The 15163-nt window shown below is 41.3% G+C and overlaps 1 protein-coding gene across 2 annotated transcripts in view; it reads left to right on the top strand.

Annotated features, from left to right (window-relative positions):
* LOC127366594 (protein argonaute-3) overlaps positions 1-14657 on the top strand; it is a 34201-nt gene extending 19544 nt beyond the window's left edge. Inside the window, exons 10-19 of one of the 2 annotated variants that reach the window (XM_051405667.1) lie at positions 1351-1473; positions 2525-2658; positions 3404-3588; positions 4004-4163; positions 4319-4409; positions 4542-4736; positions 4898-5032; positions 5592-5693; positions 6515-6714; positions 6895-14657. In XM_051405667.1, the coding sequence (XP_051261627.1) occupies positions 1351-1473; positions 2525-2658; positions 3404-3588; positions 4004-4163; positions 4319-4409; positions 4542-4736; positions 4898-5032; positions 5592-5693; positions 6515-6714; positions 6895-7003 (1434 nt within the window). In that variant the 3' untranslated portion in view covers positions 7004-14657. Of the gene's footprint in view, positions 1-1350; positions 1495-2524; positions 2659-3403; positions 3589-4003; positions 4164-4318; positions 4410-4541; positions 4737-4897; positions 5033-5591; positions 5694-6514; positions 6715-6894 lie in introns of both variants that reach the window. The other variant, XM_051405666.1, reaches the window with a different exon arrangement.
* The last annotated feature ends 506 nt before the right edge of the window (positions 14658-15163 follow it).

Raw genomic sequence — 15163 nt, 5'->3', positions numbered from 1 at the left:
TTACAACCATAATTTGGATAGCCATTCAGTTGGACAGACGACGGCTTTATGAAATGCTGGAGTTGCTAAGCTTGTCAACACTTGGTTGCTATGCTGCTCATCTTTATATAAAATAGCTTGTTTTGTAATCCCCTCTCCCAGATTCTCTTTTTATGTTGTTAACGGAGGCATGTCAGTATGCTTGTCCATCGCATTTGGCAATTACAAGGCAGGCCTACCGAGGGTCAACAAAATGCCAGAGTCGTAATGGCTTTAATGTGTGTGTCTGTGTGTGTGTGTGTGTGTGTGTGAGGTTGCTACAGTGTCTGCAGCGTATTGTTTATGGAAAGATTGACAGACTGTACACTGCCTCTGGCCACCATCAGATTAGCAGTGCACATTTAGTACCTGTTGTTGCCTTATTAAACCATGTTTCCCTATCTCTTCACTTAGGAGCAAAGTGGCTGGACTTGGCTTATAGGAAATCATTGTAGACATCACTGGTGGTGTTTTGATTTAGATGCACAGAGGTTGAGAGATAGAAAATGACAAAACAAGCAAATAAGCTGTGTCTGTCAGAACTACATAATGAATTCTATAATAAATTTGGATATTGTGCCAGCTGGGCTGATCATGTGCCCTGTGCTTGTAGTCATTTTGGATTACTGTGCTGGCACCTGACATTTTTTGGCATGTCACCATTCTTCCTATCGACCAACAACTTAGACAGTATAATAATGAAAACAATGCAAATGCATAAAGGAAAAATAATAATAGCCAAACAGATGCCAGGACAGCAAGTACAGACGCAATGCCTCATTAAGATAACAAGCATAGGCATAAGGTCTATCTAAAACAATGATGGCACAAGCACTTGGCTAGAGGCAAACATTGTCAACATCACATTTTTAATGTAATGCCCACTCAGCTACTGCTACACTTTGGCTTCATTCTGTAAAGAACTGTATCCTAATATACTAACTGTGACCTACTGTACAACATCTGAGAACTAATCCTCTACACTGGTAATTCACAACAACTCAATAAATGAAGTCCTCTTCTAAATTGAGCTGATGCTAAAGGATTTGTTTGACTTTTTGACTTTTTGACGTTTTGCTTTTAGATGAGAAGAACAATACAGTACCTGCACCCGCTCACTAATTAACACATTATATCTTGTTAGTTTGAACTGAAGTGTAAATGTGAGCCATTATTCCTTTAACCAAAACAAGCCACAATGAGTGAGCATGTAAGAAAGGCCTCAAGAGAACACATTACTGTACATGTTAACCTTTTAAATAGTGCTTTACATCATGCTGTCATTAACTACCGTGGCCTGATGTCTAATTTTCCCGCCCCCTTTCCCTGCAGGTGCGTAGTGCCAACTACGAGGCAGACCCTTTTGTGCAGGAATTCCAGTTCAAGGTGCGCGACGAGATGGCCCATGTGACGGGGCGAGTGCTACCCGCCCCCATGCTGCAGTACGGCGGCAGGGTGAGCACAGAGCACTTTATGGTACCCTTCCTTTAAATCACGCCCATTCTCTCTGTTTGTCTGACACGCTCTCCCCTTCCTCCAGCCTTTATTGTCTCTAAGGGGAACTAACTCACTGGCTTCTGTTTGTACTTCATGATGTCAGTCTTTTTGGCTTATTTTTTGTGGTTGAGTCTCAGAAGTGCGAATTTTAATTGTACCTTAAAAGCGTCTGTGTTTTTGAGAGAAACGTACAGGAGGGGAAGATTTTGTCCCCCTGCTACAAGGTATTTTTTGATGAAACAATTAAACAGTGCAATACTCATGATTGCCAAAAACCTTGCCAGCATTTGCCCAATGTTAATTTTCCTGGGTGAAGTAAAGAAGAGGTTGGTTGGACAGGCTTCCACAAATTGGATAAAGAAGTAACTTTTTGAGACTGAACCACATTGTCGATTAACATCTGTCTGTTTAACTTGAGGAGACACACTTTTACTATTGTACGTTTGGTGTGCATTACTGAGAACTATGACACCATTATGCACACTATGTTGTGTGCGATACACACACCAAATTGCATCTAGCAAACTATAGATTTCATCACACAGTGCAGACCACTCTCTTTGCAATAAAATTCAAGGTTCACACTTGATGACCACTTTGTTAATTGATTTGAAAGTGAAATGTTTCTCTGGTGCAAATGCATGTTTTCTATGACCAGCCCTTTTTTCAATATGTGAATTTATGTCCAAAAATGAGTGTTAATACATTTTGGTATGGATGAAGAGTGTGTGTGGGTTCTGTGGGTTTTCAGAAAGTAAGTGTGTGCTTGTGTGTGCTTGTGTGTGCTTGTGTGTGCTTGCGTGTGCTTGTTTGTGCTTGCGTGTGCTTGTTTGTGCTTGCGTGTGCTTGCGTGTTCTTGCGTGTGCTTGCGTGTGTATGTGAGTGCGTGCACACTTGTCTCGTCTCGTGTTTCTGCCTGTTCAAGTGAGAGTTTGTGTGAACAGTATGAACGTGAGTGTTTGCCCACATAATCATGAGTACATGTGGTGAGACTGCAATGTTGTTTCAGAACCGCACTGTAGCCACACCCAGCCATGGGGTGTGGGACATGAGGGGGAAACAGTTCCATACCGGGGTGGAGATCAAGATGTGGGCCATCGCCTGTTTCGCCACACAGAGGCAGTGTCGGGAAGAAATCCTAAAGTATGATTATTTACATTTATTTAAGTTTTCTAAAATCCTTTTCTGAGATTTTGTTGTTACCATTTGTGCATTGATGATGCTCATTTAAGTATATTAATGATAGTTTACAAGACTTTTGTTAGATTACTGTTAGTTAATGTTGTAAGTCGTTTAATATATTTGTCTTTTTCATTAGTCTGTCATAATGTTTAAGATGATTTTATTAGTGTGTGTGTATATATATATTTTTGACTCCATAAATAGTAATTTAACTTATCTCAGCAGTTTGCAGATTGTGTCTCTACAGTGAATCTCACAATTTGATTCGATTTTAGGTCTTTACTTTACTAGCTAATACCACAGAAACAGTGCACATTCATAAAGAATAACTGTAACTATGTCAGAGGTAGAGAACAGGATTGTTAAACGTACGCTAAAAACTGCAAACTGCCTTATGCTGAATCACAGAGATTCTGACACCTACATTGAAAAATGCAGTGATGTATATAAATTAGATTTTTGGCATTGTAGGATACAATAAAAACAGGGTTAAACATTCATTGAATATGGAAAATGTACAGAACAATTTGTCAGACATCTATATACCATTTGCTGTTTACAAGCAGCTATGTTTTATATGCAGACCATTTTTGCAGGTCCATGCTTTTTTCCGTGCAAAGAAGGCACAAGCTTGCAGCTTTGATTGTAGTTGACGTCACTAGTTCTAATGACTCTTATTCTTCCCTCCTGCCTCTTCCTCGTATAGGGGTTTCACAGACCAGCTGCGCAAGATCTCCAAGGATGCTGGGATGCCCATCCAGGGCCAGCCATGTTTCTGTAAATATGCCCAGGGAGCCGACAGTGTGGAGCCCATGTTCAGACACCTGAAGAACACCTACGCCGGACTGCAGCTCATCATCGTCATTCTGCCGGGAAAGACTCCTGTCTATGGTTAGAAAAAAAACAGCTTAAAAAAAAATATTATACTGGAATCCAGAGATATGCTTGTGGTTAATACTGTGTGGAAACACTAATGCTATTCTGGTATTGAGTGCTGGTGCAATATTCTCAGCTTCCCAAATGTCTGTCAATGAAAGACCCATATTGAGGAGAGTGTTATATTACAAATTATTCTTTCCAGTGACTGCCGTATCTTGAATTTACTGAATTTCTTTGACAGTTACTTATGAAGCTTTGAATCACATTACTGATCGTAGGTTGAACGGTATTCCACTGCTTTCCTAAATTATTGACTTTGAGAACTGATATCAAGATTATAAAGCTTGTGCTACCTTTGTAATTTTAGAATTGTAAAAATCTTAAAGGTTTGCTTATTTTTATGCTCACTTTTTGTAACCACCCACAGCGGAAGTAAAGCGTGTGGGGGACACCCTCTTGGGCATGGCCACACAATGTGTCCAGGTGAAGAATGTGGTGAAGACGTCACCTCAGACCCTCTCCAACCTCTGCCTGAAGATCAATGTGAAGCTGGGAGGCATCAACAACATCCTGGTACCTCACCAACGGTCAGTCATGCCCTCCTTCTCATATATGCTGTAGTGTAGTGATGCTGGTTTTGAATGGCTACTCATAGCTTGGACTGTTGCGTCAGAATATGACTATTTGTCACATGTACACATGAGATTGTCTCTCAATCTTTTTTATGTCTCTCAATCAATAGACCATCAGTGTTTCAGCAGCCAGTTATCTTCTTGGGAGCAGATGTCACACATCCACCTGCTGGAGATGGGAAGAAGCCATCAATTGCAGCAGTGAGTTCTTCATATTCCATCTGACCTATCGGTTGAATTTATTAACTTATGATTAAGTGGTATTGACTGACATGTCCATCTGATTTTTTCCCTCTTTCTTTCTCTCTTGCACTACTCCCCTCTCTCTTTTAGGTGGTAGGCAGTATGGATGCCCACCCCAGCAGGTACTGTGCCACTGTGCGGGTCCAAAGGCCCAGGCAGGAGGTAATCCAGGACCTGGCCTCCATGGTGCGGGAATTGCTCATCCAGTTTTACAAGTCGACCCGCTACAAGCCCACCAGGATCATTTTCTACAGGGATGGAGTTTCAGAAGGCCAGTTCAGACAGGTCAGCTCCCACTTTCTTTCACAAAATGATTGGTTGGAGGCAGAGAGTTGAGTTTGGCTTGCAGAGTTTAAAGTACAAAGTATGTACATGGGATTTTCTTCAAGGATAGTTTTTTTATAAACATTTGAAGCTGATCTTCTTTTCTTCTTCTTCTTTCTTAGGTGCTGTATTATGAGCTGCTGGCCATTCGTGAGGCCTGTATAAGCCTGGAGAAGGAGTACCAGCCAGGCATCACCTACATTGTTGTGCAAAAACGCCACCATACACGCCTCTTCTGTGCCGACCGCAATGAGAGAGTGAGTCCCCACCAGTCGCACACACAAACTCTTTTTAAGTACGACACAGCGATGGTCCCCATTAAAGTCAGTACAGTGTGTTATGTGCTAGTCCATATTCTTTTTTTTTTTATATGCTCTGTGCCAGCACGTTAAGTACTCGAAATGAGTCTCCTTAATTACCTTTTGTTGTCAATTGGACTGTTCACCCTCCTAACCCCTGTAATTACCTTCGATTAAAGCATTAGGGCCCAGTGCAAACCGAGAGCTCTGGAGTGGCACTCAAGGCCCCAAGAGTAAGACTCAGCTAGTAACAGCCTTATTTTCAGTGCAGTCACTCCAGTACTGAGCATTAGGCTTTTAATTGGTTGATTTGGAAGCACTCGGTAAACCTTTGCCTGGGTCAGTCTATCAACTAGTTCTTTTTTCATTTAGTGGTTTAAAAGCTTTGTTCTCCGCTGCTCTTTTCCTCCATCTTCCATTTTCTGTTCAAGTTGTTTTTGTTGTCAAGGTAATACATGGAAAAGATAGCCAAAAGCCATTAGTAGGGACTAACTGACTGTAACTTTGCTTTTGCCAGGTTGGACGTAGTGGAAACATTCCTGCCGGTACTACCGTGGATACGGACATCACGCATCCGTACGAGTTTGACTTTTACCTCTGCAGTCACGCTGGAATACAGGTCAGACCAACCTCTTGTCTTCTCTGCCCGGCCTGCCCCCACTCCAGCAGTGTTTCCTTAACACTCTGCTTCACTAAAATCTTGTGCGCTTTTCAGAGCTATGGATTGTTCTAAATACATAGTAAAGAGGATAAATTAAATGGCCACAAGAAAAAAATACTGCCCTTTTTTCCCCCATTTTCTTGTAATTATGAACTGGAGAGTTCCCCCAAGGAAAAATTTGTCTGTGAATGAACTCTGGATGTTTCTCATTTTGGACTCATTTTCAGGTGTCTTTTCTTTAATGGCAACACTTTAGCTCAATACAGTAAACGGATGGACAGACCGGTGCGAACTGCATCAAAAAACCTATGCCAAGAGCTTCCATCCGTACTGAAATTTACAACAGTAGGCTACAGAAAAAGGGACACATGATTCTACAAAAGTCCTGTCTTATAGCTGACCATCTTTATTAACTTTCTTGCTTCTTTTAAAAGACTGAAAAGTATTAGAGTTAGCACAGTGAGGTTCTTCAACAGCACTTACCAAGAGGCTGTTTGCCATTGTGCTGTTTTTATCCTTGTCTATAAGACACAGTGATAGTATCTGTACAGTGATATAGTCTGTGGTGCTGATAGAATCCCAGTGTCAATGTTTGTTTTATTTATTTTATCTCTTGTTTTTTTTATGCAAATGTTTAATTGTTTGACTGTGGCAATGTTATGTTTTACCATTTTTTTTATTTCTCAGTGTAGTCATGTGATGTTATCTTTTCTTTAACATATTGTAAATAATCCTGAATCTAATAATACATGTGTGCCATTTAATTCCCTTCATCCCAGGGCACCAGTCGGCCCTCCCACTACCATGTACTGTGGGACGACAATTGTTTTACCGCTGACGAGTTCCAGCTGCTCACCTACCAGTTGTGCCACACCTACGTGCGCTGTACCCGCTCAGTCTCCATCCCTGCGCCAGCCTACTACGCCCACCTGGTGGCCTTCCGCGCCCGCTACCATCTGGTGGACAAAGAACATGACAGGTGAGGAAGGGAAGGAGTAGACAAGAGTGTAAAGGTCCTGAACTTGTGTTATTTTTTTAAAGAGAAGTGTTTTGATAGCAGTTGTCTTGTATTACTTGCAGAATGTGCCCAGTTTTCCTGCATGCATACCATTATCATTTGTCCTCCATCATAACTGGTCCTCTTCTCTGTCCTCTGCAGCGCTGAGGGCAGCCATGTTTCTGGTCAGAGTAACGGTCGGGACCCCCAGGCGTTGGCCAAAGCTGTTCAGATTCACCACGACACCCTGAGGACCATGTACTTCGCCTGAGCTACACCAACCCTCCACAACCATTGCCACCCTTAACACACACAGAAACACACAACACACACAGACACAACCATGCACACCTGGCTTGCCAGTCAAGGAGTCCTCAAGTCCCGCCCCCCCACACGCCTAGTCAATCCGGACCTGACACTGTGCAGAGGAAAGCAGGGAGGAGGGAGGGGAGGAGGCACCCCCACACTGGACTGAGGATGCAAACGCTGCTTTAAAAACAAACAAGAGAGAAACTCAGCACTATTATGCAATATTAAACCAGCCAACTAGTTTATTTTCACCCTTATAAGGCCCCCTTTCCATTGCCCCTCCTATCTGTTTTTCCCTGTTTGTCTCTTTTACTTGTGGCCTAGTGGGTGTTTTTTTTGTTTTGTTTGTTTTTACTTTTCCCTTCCTTTGGCACAATATTGTCTACTAATCTGCTCCTTTGCCATCTACAGTACCTCAAGTCAATTTGAGCAGCAGCACTTTTACATTCTGTCAGTTTTACTGTAGTTTGTCATTGATTCTCCCCAGTGTTAGATATGGGGGAGCAGAGAAGGTAGGGTTAGACTCTGGAGTTGTTAAATGGTGTTTGATTTATTTTGGAATATAGTTATTTCATCGGACCAGGGTTGTCCCAGTTGGCACTTTTATTTTTCCTTTTTCCTCTTGTTTCCTCTGTTCTGTCACTTTTCACTAGTGTGTGAAATCACCAGTATGGAGCAACATGTTCTTTTGAGCACACTGCCACCTGTTGGCGACGAGGTATAAATGCCCCCTAAAAGTCACAACAAAGAGTTGTTGTCCTTTAAGGTTTCAGATCAGTTTTGATTTATCTTTAGCGGTCAGCTGTTTTATATTGGCTGATATATCAATTGCTCAACTGCAGCCATTTATGGATTTCATTTAAAGTATAACACTGTTATTTAATTCTGGTTGTTATTTTTCTTCTACATTGTGAAACATTTTATGACTTTTTTTAATCATTTAAATCATGTAAGCTTGTGTTTTTAATCTTAGCAGTCATTGTGCATTCATTTCCCTCAGTGCTTTATCTCACATTTCCCTCTCTTGAGTTTGAGACGGTGAGTAAATAGAGATCTTATCGATGGTTTCCTCTAGTGCAATAATCAGTTGAAACGAAGGGAAGATGATTTTAGGGGACTTAAACGACTCAAAAGAACAGTTAAACATTTAATTTGAAAGTGAGTGTCCTCGAAAAGAGAAAAGTTTGCCACTTGCTAGGCACTTTCATGTATTGCTCCTCTGTGAGACGATTGATCGGCATGTTATATGAGATTGCCCTTGCCGTTGGGCAAAAATGGTGCGACTGCAGTTTTGGTGATTTTAATGTTTTTACTTGAATTGAAGGATGTTATGCGCCTCTGTGGTTTGAGAGTACTTTATCATTAATGGGCATAATTTCAGAATTCATGATCATCAGTTTGCTAATGAGGCTGATTTTCTTAATTCCTAAGAATAACAAAGCTTTTCACCTGACTGCAGCAAAGTGGAGTATAAAGGCCATAAAGAGGTAGTATTCAAGTGCCTGGTGGAAGTGTTAAATGGTCAAAAGCTGCATAGCTCGTTATAGGGATCCTCTTTCATTCGGGCAAAATAAGCAAAAAGCCTATTCCAACAAATTGACAGCATAAGATGGTTTAAAGCAAGAAAGTTTCACCCGATGCCTCTTATTCTTCTCAACCAACTGTCTACTGACTTTTCTATACATCTCATCCATATATTTATTGTGTTTGCCTATACAGCGGAGTTAGCTGCCGGCTTTGCTTCAGAGCAGCGTTCAAGCAAAGCAAGCAGAGTGATCTTTTTACTTTCACCAGACATGGATCCAGCTGCTATAGTGTGTTTGTACCTAAAAGGCCAGGTTCATGGGCACGGAGTGAGCCTCATCATAAACTAATTCTTTCAACAAACGGTTTCTTTCAGTAGAAATCCTGAGTCCAGGACTAGGTTTAATTCCTGTCCATGTAACCGGCCAAAAGTTGCGACCGGCTTCAGAACAATGCTGAGGAGTTAAGTCAGTGACCAATATTTTCAGCAGACTCACAGCTGACTGTTGAAATGTTGTATCTGGATTCTAGTCACCACTTAGCTCCTCTGTGCCGCTGATGACCTGAAGCTCGTCCTGGGGGTTGTTTTTAAAAGTTATCTGCACTAAAAGAAGCTGTGTTTGGGGACTGAACACAGGCGTGGTGCTACTCTGTCTGAATTAGAATCTGAAGCTGAACCTCTGTATGAGACTCTAGATGAACAGGTGGGCAGGATAGAAGATGGAAAAAAAAAACGGTAAACCTCACTCACTTAAGGACAGGCGAAGGCCCCACTGCTGTGGTTGGTGCGGGGAACTCTACATTTAAAAATTCACTCGGTAGTTGTGAACAGCATTAAGAACCTGTAAACGGTACAATGGCAGACGTTCCCTTGGACATTAAGGTATAATGTCCTATATATGTATAATCCTGCACCCGCTGTTGCATCTGACTGCCCTTTGCAGGCTTTCCAGTGTGGGAACCAGTGAGTTTGAGCCTTCATGATTTCACTAGTGTCTGAAAGCCTTTTTAAAAGCCGAAAGTATATTTGTACATTTTAAATTATGTAATGCACACCACTTATTTTTGCTAACAGAAAAAAATAATGTAGTCTAATTATTAATCTTGGTAATAAATGTAACATGATAAGTAATGGTTAAAAAGATATAATAACAAAGTTTTATTATTGCAATAGACTGTTGACTTGTTCCTGTGTCACTATAACGTATAGTGTATGTGTGAACATTGGTGAGGTTGTTGAAACTAGTGACGTGTGTTTGGACTGTCGTACTGTTATTGATAGGGATGTGGACCGCCTCTAGCTTTGATGTTTGGAAAAAAAAGCTGCAACATGTTGAATGCTTATTTCTCTCCTTTTTTTATTTCAATTTTCTGTAGATGTTCATACAGTCAGGTTTGTCGTAGAGGAGAGAATCCTAGACTGCACTCTGAAAGGCTTTGTATTAAGACATCACATCCCTATTGTGACAACAAACAGTAGAATAGAAGAAGAGTCTGTTGATGTATTGAGTTTCTGCTCTTGAATGTTTTTCGGATTTTCTTCAACTGGTGCTGATGCCTGCTCCTTATCGAGAGGGAGAGTGAAAAGGAATGGGCAAGTGGTCTTGAAAGTATTGTTGATCTATTTCAAAGACATGTGTGATCAAAAAATATCATGACAAGGGGTTGTAGTTCTCCATTCCTTTGTGTTAAAGCCTCAGGGGGGGATTTACGTCGGATTGCAACCTCCGTTGCTTTCCTCAGACTCCTCTCTCCTTACCCGAGCCACTTCATGTGCTCACAAATACAGAGAGTTAGCCTCCCGGTAAATCTGCCGTGTGACAAAGCCTGTAATCTTATTGTTGCTTTCTTTCCCCTTTGCTCCCAAACATTTACTCTCCTGCGCCAGAGGACTACATTCCACGGCCGTACAATCCCATCCGATCCCCCTGGGAGGCATAAGAAAGATTAGAGCTGAAGGACAATGGTGAGGTCTGGTCAGTAAGATATAGTGGGTTCTCTCATTCCTTCAAGTATGTGCGATTAGGAAGGAATCAGAGCCGATCAGCAAAAACTAGATTATGTTGGAAGTTGATTGCGAGAATCCATTTATAAATCACTATCTTTGCTGTCAGTAATGGATGTTCAGTCTGTGTATAAACTACACTATTGAGGGCAGTTGAACACATGTTTACATAGCAGATGTGTTTGCCTCGCTTACAACTGAAATGTCATCAGCTCTGCTTTGCAAATATTAGCTCGCAGAGAAGTGACCTAACATGAGCAAGACCATTTGGGGCCTGTGGAAGTGAACGCTTGAAGGGGATGCGAAGATGTTATTTATTTGGTCCATTTTTTTCCTCAATAGACATCTGTGTTGCACAGCAGGGGAGCAGACTTATGTCCACCCACGTCTATCAAAATGACTTGTTAGACTTCATTGAAATTGCACTCAAAGCCTGCAGCTAGTTGTGGCCTTTGGCTCTCGGTAAGGATTGCTATCAATACAGACAAGTCTTTTTGTGGAAGCTGAAGAACAAACATCTTACCCACAAAGTGACAACTGTCTGGTGAAGAAAAATAGCCAAATTAACTTAAAAAAGGTCAGTGTCTCCCTTTTGTAAATGGAAGTAAAGGTGTATTCCATTTCGAGTAATCGATCAATATCCCTGATTTTGGTTGCTCTCTGTTTGCAGTGGAAGGTAGCAATGGAGTGAGAAAAAGTCCACAGAAAGTGCCTTTCCTCTTGATGGTGCTGTCAATTGAAAGATAAAATGTAAAGTCAAACAAATAGAATCTCATTTTCAAGAACACACTGCAATGCAGGAATGGCTGCATTTACACACACTCACTGTTTGTTTTATAGAGACGGCAATGCAAACTCGTGTTTCATGTATTTAGATATTAAGCCTACATAGAAAAAGAATATATGCCAAGTATATGGTTGTGGTTGAGCTTTCGCTTCCTAGTGCATTTAGTGTCTTGGACCAATGGTGTCGTTGGTACAGTGGAATGTGCGTTTTGGGGGCGGGGGGGTCATAGCTGATATTAGCGTGGTGTGACACAGCCCAGCCCACAAATGACAAACATAGCACAGCACTTTAGAGACTGCCACTCTCACTCAGACACATAGCCAAGAGGTTTCGACCTCTGTCCCTCCAGTCCCCTTCTACCTCCCCGAACAGGAGGAGGAGAGGATCCAGACCTCGGTGTAAACGAGGAGTCGAAGGGATGTGGGTTACCAAGTCGGTCATTAAAAGTGTGCCTCATGCTCTCGTGACTTTGTTGGTGGCTCGGTTGAGTCAGCCCTCGGGTTGGTGGTTTTCCTTCTGGAATTGCCGCTCTTTGTTACAGCTAGGGCTGGGTGTCAAAACACGATATCAATTACCTCCCAGATATTGGCATCAGAATTTTGAAGCATCCAAAAAAAAAAGGTTTTACAATAGATTCTTGCACTGAGGAATTAAGATTTTTTTTTTTCTTCTTGAAGGGCATTTTTACTAAGTAAATCAGCATAAGTAGAATCGAAAACTTCTTGAAAAGGCAGAAAAGGCAAAAGCATGAATGACAGAAAATGATTTTGTCTGTTGCATAGTGAAGTATGCTATCATTCAAGTGTCATTGTACAGCAGGTATAGAGATGAAATCAGCAGAACCAGTGTCAGTATTGAAGCTTTTCTCACGATGCCCAGCCCTAGTAGCAGCCCCATGGCATTCTTTCATCTGCGTGCAATGCCCTGCCATGTGTCTTGTCCCTGATGGAGGGTATATGTGCCCAGCATTATCCCTGTCTTGAGCCGGTAGGGTGTGTCGACTGAAAACCAAGGGTGGTCTGTAGTTCTGTGGGTACCTTTTCAGTCCAGGGGGTGAAATCTTTCTATTACAAGAGATCTCTAAAAACACTGCACCTCACTTACCTTGGTATGCTGCATATGTTATACTACATGAAAGAAAACTGCAAATTGCTTTTATTATGACATATAATGCTTGAGTAATGCCTGATTGCGATATTCTTATACAGTAACTATTTTAGAGTCAAAATAAGTATAAATGTAAAAATATTCTCTGTTTTGTCTTAACACTTATCCGATTTTGAGAAATTGTTCTTGAGCCGACTTTTATTTTGTTGTCCTATTTAAATGTGTCGTTCTTTAAATTTATATATGAAATATATATATGCGGAATATTTTATGGTGTATTTATTGAGAGTGCGTTCAAGCGGCTGGAGTCTCCGCATTATATTGCAGCATGGTGGGGGCGGAGCCAGGAGGATGAGGCCTTTAGCCCCTCCCCCTCCACGTTGACGCCTTATTCTCCTTGACACGCAAGCACAACAATATGGAGGGGGGTGCAAGGTGGAGGAAAGGGAAGAGGTGGATTTGACCTGGCGATGCAGAGCCGTGTATCGGGTTCTGGATGATATTTACAGGTCAACTCTACCTCCTCTTTTTTCTTGATATTCTTTATCCTCCACTCTTCTTTTACCACATGAGAAGGCCAAAACGCCAACCCCCACATGTTGCAGCTCATCTCTGACGAAGGGAACCATTTCTGAACCACACTGACTTGAGTGTCGAATAGCTGACTTTTTTTTCCATCCCAAGCTGCTAATTGGTACGTTAGCCATGTAAATTCCCCGAGCCAGTAAAGGGCAGGTGGGAGAGCGTAAAATAAGATTTAAAAAAAGCAGCAGGGGAAGGAAGGAAAGATGTTGGAAAAGGCAGAATTCTCTGGATCACAGTGAAAAATTTAGCGTAGGTGTTGCTTCTTTCCTCTTAAATTGTCTCCTTTTTTTTGTTTTCCTTGTGCCAGAACCTTTTACAGCAGGAACAGGTCTCATTCCACAAGAAAAGACATGCCTCAGCCTTAAGTGCGTTCTTACATTATCGTCAGATTTCTATGTGACTTTGCGATGCCTGTGTTGGGTGGCCTACCAAGAAAAACAAGCCTACATACTTGATATGCCCTGATTCCCCAACCAACATCCTCATTTTTCATGTAAACCACTAACACTGCTACAGAACTTAGTGAACTCTGATGTACAAACAAATGTAAGCTTTCAAAAAAAAAAATTGCTCTGTCCCATTTGTACTGATGTCTGAACAGAAACCAGGTCTGGGTCAAACCGCGTTTGGAAACAGTTCTTGGCGTTTGTTTTAACCAGACGAGCAGTGCTTACTGCCTCAGGTCAATTCAGAAAGCATCATATAAATTGTGAATGACATATGCTAATTTGACTTTTATACGCTTCTCTGTGTAACTGGTTATCATTGTATGGTCGCTGATGGCAAATCCAAAGAACAGTATTTTCAGATACAGTTTGACCCGGGCCTGACAGGAACCAGGAGGTTCCCCAGAGTGCTGGATTACAGAGACCTGTGCCTGTAAAATGAACCAAGGATGAGTTGTGTTGTGAGAAATTGCTGTTCTTTTCTTTTTTTTTCTTTTTCTTTTTTTTAACTTTTTTTGTTGGTTGTCCCTCACCCCCATCGGAGGATCAGAGACATGGAGCTTTGGAGTGTTGTCAATCCTGTTCCAAAGTAAATCGGCCCTCTGTCCATTAAACCAAATCATTTTGGTTTGATAAATGTTTACTGTAATGTTTACTCCCGTGGCTATCATATGTTTTAACCTGTTTTCATCCCGTTAGCATTCCAATAATGACTTTGAACCAAATATTGCACAAGAGATTAGGCTCCTGATGCCAATTTTCCCTTGTATACACATAATGGTTTTGAAGACAGATATATTTGACAGTGGCCAAGGACTTTAAAACATTTTCTGTGTACGCCGATTGTCCAGAATTTTTCAATGTAGCATCTCTTGTGTCAGTTTTATTTCAAACTAAAGATCTTGGGCTCTGATACCTCTGAGGGAGACACCAGCAAACGGATGTACACGTTGAACAGTGAACCTTCACCACCAGATGATCCATGTCTCAGTCTCTCTGTATGTTGCAAAGGCTCTGTTGTACCAACAGCTCTATTCCTTTCAATTTTAAATGTCTCTTTCTTTTGTAACTCTCTCTTATAGGTTGTTGGCCTTTTAGTGTTGCTTTGCTTCAGTTTGAAGTGTATCTTTGACTAATACTTGCAATAAAATGCTTTGCTTTACCTTGGTCGTCTTGGTGAGATTGTGTTAGAAATGTAAATAGATGTTTTGTATGTATAAAGTGACATTGTGGGAAATGTTTCAGGTTATGAGAAGTAAATAAAAGTAACCAACTATTCATGAATACACAAAGTAGCAGCAGGAACATAAAGGCCTTGCACAATTACACTAAATAAAGTTATATGTTTACTAACTTAAATTGTAACCTCATGTTTGAGCAGCTCTGTGAGGTTGCAGATATTCAGTGTCCCAAGCTGCATGCATTGCATTGTGGGAGAATCAACACGCATGCTGTCTGCTTTGAGTATACTTAATGACTCTTTAGTGCTCTAAAACTAGACCATGCTAAAACCCTGCTCAGAATCAGCATGTTGTATTGATTTGGGACAGTAATAATGTTTGCCATGTTCATCATTTTAGTTTATTGTGTTAGCATGCCAACGTTTGCTACTCGCACTAAACACAGTGTACATCTGATGGGAATGCCAGTTAGTTTTGCAGCTCCTTG

Source organism: Dicentrarchus labrax, unplaced genomic scaffold (genome assembly GCF_905237075.1).
Source record: "Dicentrarchus labrax unplaced genomic scaffold, dlabrax2021, whole genome shotgun sequence".
Classification (NCBI taxonomy): Eukaryota; Metazoa; Chordata; class Actinopteri; family Moronidae; genus Dicentrarchus; species Dicentrarchus labrax.
The sequence above is the reverse complement of the archived record's forward strand: the minus strand, read 5'-3'. Positions and strand labels throughout refer to the sequence as shown.